The sequence below is a fragment of the Suricata suricatta genome, chromosome 5 (genome assembly GCF_006229205.1).
Source record: "Suricata suricatta isolate VVHF042 chromosome 5, meerkat_22Aug2017_6uvM2_HiC, whole genome shotgun sequence".
NCBI lineage: Eukaryota > Metazoa > Chordata > Mammalia > Carnivora > Herpestidae > Suricata > Suricata suricatta.
Window position 1 is genome coordinate 103,897,911 of NC_043704.1, and position 15,145 is coordinate 103,913,055.

The 15,145-nt window shown below is 35.9% G+C and overlaps 1 protein-coding gene across 1 annotated transcript in view; it reads right to left on the reverse strand.

Moving 5' to 3' along the window:
* The window catches only part of LOC115292071 (schwannomin-interacting protein 1), a 727,630-nt gene extending 713,095 nt beyond the window's left edge, over nt 1–14,535 (reverse strand). The window contains exon 1 of the mRNA XM_029939972.1: nt 14,512–14,535. Coding sequence (XP_029795832.1) covers nt 14,512–14,520 — 9 coding nt within the window. The 5' untranslated portion in view covers nt 14,521–14,535. The remainder of the gene's footprint in view (nt 1–14,511) is intronic.
* Nucleotides 14,536–15,145: the final 610 nt, after the last annotated feature.

Below are 15,145 nucleotides of genomic sequence, written 5' to 3' on the forward strand. Positions count from 1 at the left end.
CTGAAAGACATTCCTTTTTCCTAAAAGCTAGTTGGGCTTTTATGTTACGCCCACATGAAAACAGACAAATGATCAATTTGATTCCTTCCAATTGGCTAATTTAGTGAAAAGAAAAGATAGGAAACCTGAGACTAACTCAGACAAATGGGTTATGTCAGACTCAGCTCTGTCTCTTCAAGGGAAGGGCCCTGCTATCTCAGATCTTGTGAAAAAGAAGGTCACTACAGGCTCTCCAGGGTCCTGGACTGAGGTCCAGAATCATCTCATTTCATCTTGCACATTGGTTTCCTCATTCCTTTCTTCCCAGTTCCTCCATATAATATTGCCACTGTATGTTTCCTAGTTTTCAGCTGGGGCCAAGTCTGCTGATCACTGTTCTTACTTCCCTCCCTTCATCCTGGGGCCACTGACTATAGTAAGAGACTCGGTACCAGCCCTACCCCCCAGCTCTGTGGACCACATGCTTTTAATTAGTCAGTCAGAGAAAGACAAATATCATATGACTTCACTCATATGAGGACTTTAAGATATAAAACAGATGAACATAAGGGAAGGGAAGCAAAAATAATATAAAAACAGGGAGGGGGACAAAAACATGAGACTCATAAATATGTAAAACAAAGAGTTACTGGATGGGTTGTGGGAGGGGGGATGGGCTAAATGGGTAAGGGGAATTATGAAATCTACTCTTGAAATCTTTGTTGCACTATATGCTAACTAACTTGGATGTAAATTTTTTTAAATTAGTAATTAAAAAAAAAAAAGAAAAGAACCAATCTGCCTATCTACTAATCTCATGCACCCAGCATCTATCCATTCCCCATTGGAAACACACTAGACTTAACTGAAACCTGAGGGGCAGGACTAGAATGAACCCTTATTAAAGCTCAGCATACAGAAACTGGGTTGAAATGGAGGTACCATCTCTGTAACTTTCATGAGCTTTTCTTTTCCTGCCAAGACTTGCAATGATCATGTTACTCATTCTTTACCCAGGGCTCCTCTATACTGCTAGAGGCAGGGTAGCCTCTGGAGTCACACAGACTAGCTCATGTGGTTACCAGTCAGGTGGTCCTGGTAAAGTTACTTAACCTTTCTAAGCCTTAATTTCCACATCTGAAAATAGACATATTAATAGTAGCTACATAGTAGGTCTAAAGGAGTTGCACAATGTTTGGCACTTCATAGTTCATCAATTATATGTACTCTCATTATAATTATGACTTTATTCTCACTCCTAAGGAATCTAATCAAAGATTTCCCTAACCATTTTCATGCAAATAACCCTCAGATTTATTAACTCCCATCACCCTTAACATTGTCCTTAAACTCTAGAAGTGTCCTATACACATCCTACTAGGCTTCTTTAGACTCTCAGACTCAATATTTCCAAATGAATCTTTTCTAGTACACTCATTTTTTCTTTTTTTTACTTTTTTTTGGATAATTATAGATTTGCATGTAGTTGTTAGAAAAATACTTAGAGATACTGTATACTCTTTACCTAGTTTTCTACTAGAGAAAGGTGATGGAAATTGGAAGGTTTTGGTGGACTACACTGAAAAGATGATGTGCTCATTTGCAGATGGTAGTTATATAAAAATAAAGCTTCAGAAAAGTAACAATACAGTTTTCTCCCATTGAAGAGCCTCAGAGTATATATGCAATTACTTAGGTGAAAAAATCCCCAAGTCTCCCCAAAACAATGTCAGCATTTTCACTTGTTTCTTCCTATAACCATGTCTCCCTCTGGCTTCAGGGTTCACCCTTTCCAGTCCTGGGGGTGAATCTTGATTGGTCTAAAGTATTCTTCATGCCAATGTTTGCTTTAGAAAGGGGATCATGACCCCCTTGTGGGTTATGAGGCACAAGAGATAATCTGTTGGGCAGTTTGTCTTATTCTTGTTCTTTAAAAAAAAAAGTGGTGGAAGAAGGAGCCATTCCATTTTTCTGTGTCTGAATATTATTTTATGAAGATGTACTGGGAGCTCCTGAAATCACCACACAACTATAAAACTCTAAAAGGCAAATATGAGCCAGCACTGAATTTGGCAGAGCAGCAAGATGAAAAGAACCTAGGTCCCTAATGAAATCACCAAGTCTCTGCAAATACTCAGAACCCCTCTGTCTCAGGATATCTTGTTAAGCAAGATAGTGGGTTTTCTGTTTAGGGCCTACAAAAGTATTCTAACTGACACAGCATTTATAAGTGGATCCAGTCTCTAAGCCTGCCTGAAACGCTGATTTTTATGAGAGAAACTACAGTGTAGTTGGCTAACAGTATATTTATACTTAAAATGAATATTCTAGAAGAAAAAACAGGTTTGCTCTATCACTGGCAAGAAGGAGCAGTACAAAGAGCACAGACTCCAGAAGCAGGGAACTGGGGTTCAAATCCCACCTCTGCAGCTCACCAGCTGTGTGGCCTTAGGCAAGACCATTTATTTAGTTGCTTCATTATGCCCACAGTAATACCTACCTTATAAGTTTATAGGGAGTAGTAAACACAGTAACGTAAAAATAAAGGGCTTGTCAAATAAGAACCCAAATAAATGTTAGTCTTTTCCCCTAATTAATCCTTTGCCAAGACAAAACACTCACTCGGTTTATTAGACCATTAATTCAGACACCTTCTTTCCAGCAGGAGTTACTCTGACAGCAGAGCTGGTGTCATCAAGAGCGATTTCTACGGAAAAGGTTCCAATCTTAACATTTCTCTTATGAAACCTAGTGCGGTGCAGAAGGGATCAGGCAGGGTTACTTTCAACCCTGGAGAAAACCGATGTGATGATAACCACAGTGGGAGGGTTTATGTGCCCTTGACGGTTTTATTCTCACACCTAAAAAGGAGTATGTGAGTGGAATTAACATGCTGCAGTGGAAGTGTGCTTATAGTAATTTGTCCTCCAAATTAGTACCAAATTTGTTACATTTCATCAAAACCTAACCATATTATACTAGATCATTACCAACCTCCCCAGAAAAATGAGCACACTGCTTTATGGATATATTGTGTTTGCTGTATGAAAATAAAAATAGAAGTTGACATTAACAAGAAATACTCTTTACTCATGGCAGAGCAACACAGGCTATTATAAAAGTATTCACCTTTTACAATAAGTGAAGAAAAGTTATGTTTACTTAAATATTCATTGATCTAGTTGTACTTCTGTACTAAGGATAAAATTGGTGAAATTTAACTGGAAGACAATTTGACACTAAAATCCTTAAAAATACATTTATGCTTTGACCTAGAAATTTCACTTCTAGGACTTTATTTTAGAAAAAGAATTAAGGATCTGTACAATGGTTTTTCAGGAAGAATTTTCTTTTATGAAGAAAACCACCTATGCACTAAATTATGAAATATGCATCCAAAGAAATGCTATACAATCATTAAAGTTAAGTTCTAGAAAAGCGTTTATTGACATGAAAATATGTACATGATATAGTGTTAGGATTTGAAAGATCATAAACTAGATAATAAACTAGATATAGGGTGCTTTACAGTCTTACTTTAAAAATGTTTATTTATAAATGTATCAAAAACTGTATACTGAAATAAATATGAACAATGTTTCTTTCTAAAAACTTTTATTTCTTTTGTTTTGGTTTTGTGTATTTTTTGGAAGTATGTATTAATAATTGCGTAATAAAGAAAATTAAGTATTAAAAAATCAAAAGAATTAGCAAACTTCTTATAAGCTAAATAGCAAATAAATTCCTTCTGTATACATTACATAAATTCTGAGCTCTGTCTTCTCAGTTGAAATTTAAGAGACTTACCTATCTTACTTTATTGTTGCCCATAAACTGGAAAATTGGTGAGCTATATTTCTGGCTTTGGGTGGTCTCTTAAGTCAAAGATTCATAAGCCCCTGCAATAAGGCTCAGGGAAGTTTTAAGCAACCTTTCTGCCTATTACTTAGTTCCTTGTAGTTCCAGGGAAGCTTTCTCGAAAAAGAAAGAAACTGATTGGTGCCCACCTTGGAATGTGGATCTTGGATGTCACCTCCAAGTGCACAATAGCTCTGGTCTCTACTATAGCCATTCATGCTATACTGACCTAGACTCTTACTTATAATATTATTAATAATTACTATTGTAGGTGGTGTTTATTAACCCTTCTATACATTCCACACATTCTGGCAAACACTATTGGAGCATTACTTTGTTTAAACTCCTAAGAGAATCTCTGAGAGATTAATGTTTTGATTATTCCCATTTTATAGATGAGAGATCAATTTGCCCAAGATTACATGGCTAGTAAGGAGTAGGGTCAAAATGGGAACCTGGATCCATTTAAATTTTATTAGATGTCCCTTAGCTATTTAAATGAGTGAGTTTATAATTCACACAGCGGGGCAAGTTCAATTGGTCATGCCTGGGTCTTTCTAAACCAGAATCAGTGTGATTCCAAAAAAATACTAGATCAACATTACAACCGTAGTAATGACTCTGCTGCGCAGCCATGCCCTTGGCTACCAGTGGCAAGGACAGCCAAGACATAACCAAGAGGCCTTGCGTGTTCAGCTCCACATTGACTTGCTTAAGCTTATCACTTAACCTCTCTAAACCTCAAGTCCTTATGTAGAAAATTAGCTTTATAACACTTCTCCTAAATACCTCATTTGTGAGTATCAAATGAGACAATGTATGTGTAAGCACTTTTAAAAGTACAAAGGGCAAAAAATCTTGATTAACCTCTCCGTGCAAATTACTTCTCTGCTCAAAACCCAAAAGCAATGTAACATTTATATAGCATTTTGCAAAAGACTGACTGAGGGGCTTTAGAAATACAGAGAAACCTTAATGTAAGAAAACTCCCACGTGTAATGTTTCCCCATGTTTAGCATTCAATTAAATAAGTCCTGAAGAAAAGTCATTGAATAGATGTTACTTTCTCCCATCTAATGCTGTTTGATTTAATGTTTTCTCTCTAAGTGCATGAACTTTTGAACAACATGAATTTTTGCCACAGGACTTAAGATTCTCTTGTGACTTGATGTTAGGAAATCTCCTTAGTCATTTTGGTTTCTGCTCCCTGGGAACAAACTGAAGCTTTGGCACTGAGCTGCTACACATTCTGTTTTAACTTAGGATAATACTTGGCTCAATAATTCAAAAATATACCAAGGCTTAGGATTATACTTGCACGGTGAAATAATTTTTTCAAAACCTAGTATCTGGGAGGTAGGGGAAATAAAGGAATTTTTCTTGACCATTTTTTAAATTGTAAAAGAAATACATGCCCATCTTAAACAATTCCAAAAGACATCTACAGTGGAAGGTAAAAGTACTCATTCAGTGCACATTTCCATTTCTCCTTCATACACACTACTGACAGTTTCTTATATTTTGAGAGTTTTTTATGCTTAAATAAGCAAATGGACATAAATATATCTATTTTTTAACACAAACAGTATCACTCCTACTATAGAGATTGCTCTAAAAAAATTTTTTTCCTCCTAAAAGTATGTTTGTACAGTTTTTCATATTCACTATGGCTCTAACAGTTTTTCAATCTCCTCTGCAGTATTTTTATTGCATGGATATACCATAAATTATTTAAATGTTTCTTTCTGTATATTTAGTTGTTAACAGATTTCTAATATTACATATAATGCTGCAAGCAACTACTCCACCACGTCTTAACTCAATTATATGAGTGTATCTTTAGAAAAATTTTTAAAAGTAAAACTGACAGGTCAAAAGAGATGTGCATTTAAAATGGTGATAGATAATACCAATAGCATTTTTCACAGAACTTGAATAAACAATCTTAAGGTTTGCATGGAATCACAAAAGACCCCAAATAGCCAGAGTAATCTTGAAGAAGAAAAACAAAGCTAGAGATATCACAATCCCAGATTTCAAGCTGCAGTAATCAAAACAACATGGTACTGGCACAGAAATAGACACACAGATCAAAAGAACAGAATAGCAAGTCCACATATAAACCCACAATTATACAGGCAATTAATCTTTGACAAAGAAGGCAAGAATATGCAACGAGAAAGACAGTCTCTTCAACAAATGGTGGTAGAAAACTGAACAGCTACATGCAAAAGAATAAAACTCGACCACTTTCTTTCACCATCTATAAAAATAAATGCAAAACGGATTAAGGACCTAAATGTGACACCTGAAACCATAAAAATGCTAGAAGAGAGTACAGGCATTGGCCATGGTAACAATTTTCTAGGTATGTCACTCATATGTGGAATTTAAGAAACAAGAGAAACAAAGTGGGTGGGCCGGAGGCGGGGAGAGAAATACCAAAAGATAGACTCTTAACTATCTTAGCATAGAGAATTGATGGTTACCAGAGGAGAGGTAGGTGGAGGAATGGTTGAAATAGGTGAAAAGGATTAAAAATGCACTTATGTTGATGAGCAAGGAGCACTATATATAATTGCTGAATCCCTATATTGTACATCTAAAACTAACGCAATACTGCATTTTAACTACACTGGAATGAAAGTAAAATAAAAATATTAAAATAAAATAAAATGGTGATAGATATTGCAAACTGTCATCTAAAACTAGTTGTACCAATTTACTTTTTCCTTCCAATTGGTACGCAAGAGCCCAACTTCCACCAACAACGGATAGAGACTCCACAAGAAACTGTTAGACTTAGGTATATAGTATCAATGACTCAGCAGACATTAAAGTAAATATTTTTGCATCTCAAATACCAAAAAAACTGTAAATTTATGCCTGTAGGTGTACTGTGAATTACCAGGCTTCTCACTCTGAAAAGAAACAAGATTTCAACAGGCTTAATCTCCTAAAGAAGACCTTAACACTCATGCTTACTTTATGCCAGGCACCATTCCTAATGCTTTACTTACATTAACTCATGTATCCCCCTGCCAATCCCATAAGGAAGGGATCATTCCCATTTTACACACAAGAAAACTAACCACAAAGAAGTTAAGTAAGTTTCTCAATGTCACTCAGGTGATAAATGATAAATGATAGAGCTCAGATAGGAAGTTTGAGTCCAGAGTGAGGTGCTTTTAACCACTTATGTCTCTGTGCTCCTACTGATATGCTAAACATATTTATTGAATATCTATTTATGCCTAGAACAACACATGAACCATCTTACCATCAGAGCAATGCAGTATTATCCCTATTCCTCAGGGACAATAAAGTGGCTTCCCAAAATGACAGGAGGGAGAGTTAGTACCCAGGCATGGCTAATTCCTTTTATAAAATTAATTATTATTATTATTATTATTATTATTATTATTATTATTATTTTGGTGGGAGAGAGAGAGTTCAAGTGGGGAAGAGGGACAGAGGAAGAAAATGAGAAAATCTTAAACAGATGCCATGTTCAGTGCATTAGCTCAACATGGAGCTCGATCCATGACCCTGGGATCATGACCTGAGCAGAAATCAAGAGTTGAATTCTCAACCAACTGAGCCACCCAGGCACCCCCCAGGCACATCTAATTCTGAAGCTTCTATGTATTCTACTGCACCATACTTCTATATAGAAGCTAGTTGTAATACCCATTTTACAGTTAAGGAAATTAAGTCTTCAGAATGAGATGTATAAGGAAGTCTAAATAAGAGTTGTTCCTGTCAACAAACAAACAAAACTTATCAGAAGCTTTATCACACTTGATTCTTCTTTCACGGAAGTTCTAGAAAGTTAGTATGTTTATTTATTTTTAATCACATGCATGTGGTTATACAGTAGCATATAGTGGCAATTTGCTCTCTCCAATAAAGTGTGGGTTCAAATGGTCTAAAGTAAACCAAAATTAAAAGCAGAATTATAGTCTCTTAATTTTAAACATCAACAAAGGACTTTTAAGAAGAGCCACATAGCTAGGTGAGAATGAGCAGGTGGACTCACGCACAGCAGAGATGCAAATCATAAGAATATGGTGGCAACATATTTTTAATCTCACTGAGCAAATAATTATCAGCTTTTCAAAAAAAATAGCTTTTGTGCTGGTTCCTGAATTTACAATATTTTCTTGTTGTACACAGAAAAAGATGGAGGGCCCAAGGAAGGTAAGAGTAGCAAGAGGAAAGAGGGCATCAGAGAAGAGACTTTTAGGTAGGAAAGCCCTCTTTCTGCTCTGCTTACACCCAGTGTCCAGCACAGTGCGCAAGTTTTTTTCAGGCCCTTGATTCAAATTTACTCTGCTACCTACCTGCTGTGTGACCTTGGGCAAGTAAGTAAACCTCTCTAGCCAATTTCCTCATCTGCACAATTAGTAATAATAGGATCAACAACATTAGTCTATCATAAAGGTTAAATGTTTTCTGGTACAGATCATTTCCCTGAAGGCTGAGGGTGAAGCACAAGATCACCCAAGCCCACACAGATGATTCCTTTGCCTTCATATTTCAGTGTTTCATGGTGTTTTGTTTTAATGCAATCAGAAAAGCATACTGTCCTATGTCGAGGTGTGAAACTGTAAAAGATTTCTACTCATCTTCTTGTGATAGTTCCTTACTCTGAAGCTCAGAGTGTACAACTCCTGTATTTTGGTGTCTGGCAGCCCTAGTCATAAACAGGGCAATCTGATCTACATTATCATTGTCAACAATCTAACAACTAACCAAACTATTAGAGCTCTTCTTTGGATAATCATGTCTTGTTAGGCACAAATCTGTGTGTGGTTGCTTAGTAGGCTTTGGAGATTTGATCATCTCTTAAAAGTTTACTTTTTTGTACACCATGGATGCTAATGTAATATTACTACAAGTGTCTTCATGTACTATACAGTAAAACAAGTCAGCCTGGAAGAACAGGAAAATGCTACCATTTTGTGGTTCCATTTTGAGAGTAATTAAATATTTGCTTTGACCTTCTTGCATTGCATTGCAAATCCATAAAAAAAGTTATTATTCATTTCTGTACCTAAAGATTAGGTAGCATTAAGTCTTTGTCATTCACCAAAAATTCTGTTTTCAATTATACATCACAATCCTATATTATATGGATTTTTATTTACCAAGAAATGTAGTTGTTTTGTATATGTTAAATCAATTATCTCTGTCCCTTTGTTCGTTGGGCAATGGGATGCAGTTATTTCAGGTTTTCTCTATGAAAAGATATCTGCATCTCATAATAACAGTGCTGGCTTTTCTATCTACTTCATGAGGTAAGCCTTCAATGAAATAGGCCAGTCCTGCCAAGCTCTGCTAGCCAGGATTGGGTCTATACGAAGCGAAAATATCTTCTTGAAAATTAATCATAATAATAATTCACTCAAACTATCAGAAATTGTGTGACCCAAAAAAGGTATAGTTTTGAATTTAAAAAAAGAACCCAAGCTCTGTCAGAATGGCTGGTGTCTATAAACGTAATTTTTGTCTTCTATGCCTTAACATTTTGTTCAAGAGATTAAGACAGTGAGTTAAGGCAAAATTTGAGGAGTTGAATAACTAGATGAGAGATGAGAGAAAAATGAAAAGATCTATATCTCATTCATTTGGGGAAATAAATGAGAATGGTCCATCTGCAGAAACCTCTTGGACTCTTGTTATCGTCCCTTAAAAGAATCTCTTTCGGGTTCTCATACACCAGCCTCCTGTCACCTAATTCAAACTTTTAAGTCCTCTCTGAATACTCTTCTTCCTCACCTCCTTCCTTTAATCAGTCCTAAAATCCTATTCACACTTAAATCATATTTTATTATATCTTTTATTCTTTATACACCTAGTTCAAGATCTCATTTCTTCTTGCCTATAATAGCAAACCAGCCTTCTAACTGATTTCCCTGATTCCTGACTGATCTCTGTTCACTGCAGCCTGTACATCATGACCACAAGACTCTATATCATGATGAACAAGATCATTTTGACGTCACTCCTCTGCTCTCAAACCTTCAGATGAAACCTTACACAGTCCTGAGCTACAGTCCTCTAATTAATTCTGATCTACTTTTCCAGGCATATCCATTAACCTCCTATGAATTTTCCAAATTCCAGACAAACTACCCATTCCCTCTATTCTCTCACAAATTACTTCATTCTACTTCCTCTATGTGGAATATCTTCTTCTCAGTTCTACAAATTCCTGTCTCTCATTCAATCCCCAAATTATATATAACTTATTCTACATATAGAACTAAGCACTCAGCTATAGTATTAAAACACCTCTACCCCTGGGTCCAGATTGTCAGACAATCAGATCATTCAAGGTCTTTCTATGCCCATAGAAAGAAGCTTGGAATTTATTCTCTAGGATATATGAAAACAATGATGAGTATTAAGCATTGAAATTATAAAATCAGAGTTGCATTTAAATCATATGATGCAGTAGCGGCGGAGACTAAACTGGATGAGAAGAAAAAATACTAGAGATGGAAAGACCCAGCCTATTGGATCTGCCTGAAGGAAGACTGAAAAGACATGTGTTGGGGGAAGAAAATGATGAACAAAACTCTAAGTGTGTTGAATCTGAGGGTCTGGGGACTAGAGTGAGGCAGTGCAAAATCAACTTGTAAGTGCCCGGTCAGCACTTGGTGCACTGGAGTGCCTGTCTCCTTAAATTCTTCACCCTAGGTGCTTACCTTGCCTCACCCTGAATTTTTATAGGTTTTGTAAAGATATCACCTTGGCAGCTAAGGAGGTACACCACTCAGATCACCTTTCAAGAAAGGACTTCCCATTCAGCTGCACAAAGTGCATTAGCTAAGAGCCTCCAGTTATAGAATACTCAGGATGTGTCTCAGCTTGGGTCACAGCCATGCCTTTCCTAGGAATCCCTAGTCAGAAACTGAGTAGGTTAGGGACACTCAGCCTGTCAATTTCTAAGTGGGGCTCCTTTAATAGACAATCTTCCTTCTGAAGATAACCATTGAGTTGGCTGAGACTGTCAGATCTGCCTTGTGGTCCAAAGTCTTTCTCTGTCCAATTCTGCTTCCTCCCCTTTTATTTTTATCCCATTTCCACTCTATGAATAAGTTACTTGCTTATTAATTCTCTCAAAATCTATTCCCAGAGGACCTAAATGGCATGTATAGTAAGCAAGTGATCACACCAATCTGGACCTGGAGCTAAAGATGAAGGAATAAAATTCAATGGCCTTGTCATGTAGTGGTTAGAAGGCTGGGCTCCAGAGTCTAGATTCAAATCCCAGCTCAGCCACTTCTGATTTTGTACAATCTTAGACAAGTTATATAGTTTCTTATTACCTCACTTTCTTCATCTGTAGAATGAGGATTTTAATAGTGAGGATTATACAAGATAATGCATTGAAAGTATTTAACACAGTGCCTGACCTATAGCAAATTCTCATGAAATATTAAGTAATGTTATTGAATAGACTTTGAAATGCTGTTTAGAGAAGTAATTGTTATGATAAAATAGAAGAAATTTTTACTTTTGCAAAAGTTTCCACAAGATATGATAAAAGCTAATGTGGATCAATTTAATCTTTAAATTACTTAATCTTCACGTATTTCAAATCCAACTCTGTTTTTTTTTCAATTACACTTCCTATTCCTCCCAATATGGTACCATGCAATGTCATCACCTTGTTGTTTCCTGACATGAATTTATTCTCCTCATATTTCTTTCCCATTCACCCCAAATGCCCATTCCTCCGCTTTCCATCAGTGCCTGCTAATAATCTCCTCCAAATCTTGGTTGAGAACTCACCTTCTCCAGAATTTCCTTGTTCAGCCTGTCTGCTCAACTCACTAACTCCAGCTGTGATCATCCCTTTCTATGGGCAAACCCTAGAATGGTATTTGAAACTAAGTAAAACAAACAAACTATACACACACACACTCACACACCCCACACCAATATATATAAAATTCTCAAGCTATATTAAAAGTGTGCCATAAACAATCGTTAATGGTGAGACAGCAGAAATAGCATCTGTTTCTTTAGATAAGAACTCCTTTCCTCCACCCACCCTTTTGCCCAAGGATATAGAAAGGTTTGCCAAAGTCCTGCTCAATAAATGCTTACTTTAAGCATGAATGTCTTCCATTATAGGTGCATGATCAGTCTACAAATTATATTTTTAAATCCTCTCTACATGTGAGCCTTAAATAATTAAATGCTTCATAAAACACTCTCAGTCATATAATGGGGAAACTAATGTATAGGGGAAGTGTTTTACAATCATTTCAGGTATTGTAGTAATACAAACCTGCTTTATAAAATAAAGGCCTGGTCTATAATGTATCTAAAAGACAGTAGAAAAATCATAATTAGAAACAAAAATATGGCATTCCCCTCTCACTAGTTAGTACATGCTGTATTCCCTACAAAATGGCACTGAATGTTTTCTTGCTACTACACAGTGCCATATAGGCTCAGAAAAACAAAACATCTTTTTACGCCTGTGAAACTGACTTCAGACAAAATAACCAACTTCAAAAGTAAGATGAGAGTATTTTGTGATACTGTTGAATATAAGGGATGTTTTTACATAGCCCAATATTTGTATATGCAATAATGCCTATTGTAAAACACATATTTAAAACAGTGCTATTAAATCTCCAGTTATCCTATACATTGAGTTTGAAATCCTCATCCAGATATTCACATTTAAACTCAAGTCTCCTATATCAAATAGGTCACAATTTTAGGTGTATTTAGGTACTGGAAATGAATGGCACCTAAAACAAAAATCCTTTACACATAGAGCAATATATGAGTATAACATTAATAGCCTACACAGGATTTTAATGGCTTCTAATAAAGTATGCCCTTTCTAGGAACCATTTGTACATATTGAAATTCATTTTTACTGTGATACTTTGCGTAATCATAAATTGAACATAAAGGTTGATAAAAATCAGCATTAAAAGTTAGGTAATTTTCTTGAAATACACAGAAACTTCTCTAAGCACACAGCTCTATAAGTGATAAAATATTAGATCTTAAGAGCTAAAAAAGTAAAAGTAGTTTTCACACAGATTTTTAAGAATATACATTTTATTGTTACAATTAAGTAAACTACTTTACCAAAGTTTATAGTTATCTAAAATTCAATGCCAATAAAAAAAATCAATCGTTTGTTTTATACTCAATATCATGAAGCAGAAGTAATTAATAGCCAATGTAAAATAACCTATTTACTACCTTTTTAAATATAGTGAAGAAGTATAACAAGATGGCATAAGTATTATCCTAGTCTATTCCACTTAACAAGTTTACATTTAAGATATTTCCATTTCAAATATCAATATCCACTGTACATTTAGAAAACCTACTTGTGAAAATCTATTATTATTTGATTTCTCAGAAAACTGCTAGTTCAACCTACTTTTCTTTGAATTCTGAGTTGCTACATTATTCTCATCTTTAAAACAATAATTATTGATCTCTCAAGAGCAAGAACATCATGCAAAGTGAAAGAATTATTATAATATAAGACAAGAAATAAGATTTCTATTATACAAGTAATACTGTATAACATACAGCACATTATAGTCATAATTAGCTCACCACCACAGTTAGAAATATACATACATATTTTTCAAAATAAGTCTCTTAAATAAAGTATTGCAAGCATCTTTCTAGCTTTTAAGTCTAACAGCAATTAAGTCTGAACCTTAAATCATTCATCTCTATAACTAGAAGAGCAAGTCCCAAAGATGTAAATCTCACCCAATGAGACAAGGGATGCTGAATGTATTATTAATTGCTAAGTAATTTCTTAATTTTAGAATCTAGCACCCAACACTAGCAAATAAATAATGTGATTTATGAGCCCAGACTCTCACGCTGCTTTCCTAGAGTTCAATAAACACATGCACACCCTAAATGTACAGTGTGACTGTGATTTCTATAAGCCAGGAAACATAGCAGGACTCGGCGATAGCAAATCTACCCCATCTACTTATTATTCAAGCAGTAGTATTTAGAATACCTAAAATGCCTGCTGAACACTGCGGCTCACTGTCCCCCTGGGGTTTTTCCTAAGCAGAACCACATCTCTTCTCAGTGATTAGTGAGTTTTAAGAAAGCAGGTAACATGGGGTAGAAATTCCCATACAGCAGCAAGGTAACTCTTCTCCAAATTCTCAAAAACCAACACTCCCACACCCTATACACACACACACACACACACACACACACACACACACACAATCACCCTTTTTTAAGAAAGAAAGGAGGGTTTTTCAAATAGGTACCTAAAACAAGCCATTTGCAAGGGGATGAAAAATGTGTTTTCCTCTACTTGCTGCTGTGTAAGATGTTTACAGATCTGATTAGAAAACCTGTATGTACATAAAAAGTAGTGCCTTCAATGAGATTCCTTTAGTGAAAGCCGCCTGTGCAGACATATATGTATATATAAATCATACATATTTATGCAAACATGCCTACATTAACAAGGACACACATGCACACCTAGACCAATAATTAAGCCTACACTGTTCTACAAGCCCCCTTTGACAGTTTTTTAGCATGCATGGTATTCAGAAGACAGGTTTTTTAAAAAACAATAATAAGCAGCTGCATATAATACATGCCAAAGTGGCACGTTTAGAGAAGCAAATACATTACCAGACGCATTTTGAAGTTTCTGGAACACCTGCAGGTAAAAGAAGACTGTGAATCGGATGCTGGCACACGGTATTCCTCAGAATCACAGAGCTCGGTGTGACTGTGGGGGAATGTAAGGCGAGTGTGAGGCTGGAAACCTTTGAGTTGAGCTCACTCTGAGCATCAGAAAGCCTCAAAGAGGGGAAAGAAAAAGGCAGCCCACAGACAGTAGATGAGAAACTTCTGGCACCACTCCAGCTCAGGAAAGAATTCTCCGTAATTTGGAGACGTATAGTGATGGAAATGAAGAGAAACTTGGATTTACGGGTGAATTCGCTCAGCCATGCAGAAAAGGGCAGGTAACAGTCTCTCAGCTCATTTTAAAACAACCATTCATGAACAAGACTGAATCAAAAAATTAACAGGCATGCTTTTTTGAAAAAATAAAAAAGCTACTCCAGCCAGTTTCCCAAGATGCCTTTACAAACTTCAAATGGATCATTCCATCAGCTATTTGTTGCACATTTTATTAATCCCAGAGCAGAGGTAAACTGGAAAATCTAATTCCTTTTATGTAGAAAACTGGATTTACTGCTTCTTTTTATAATGCACTTTAGTCATATAAATACACAGATTTACTTACAGAGTTCTCGTT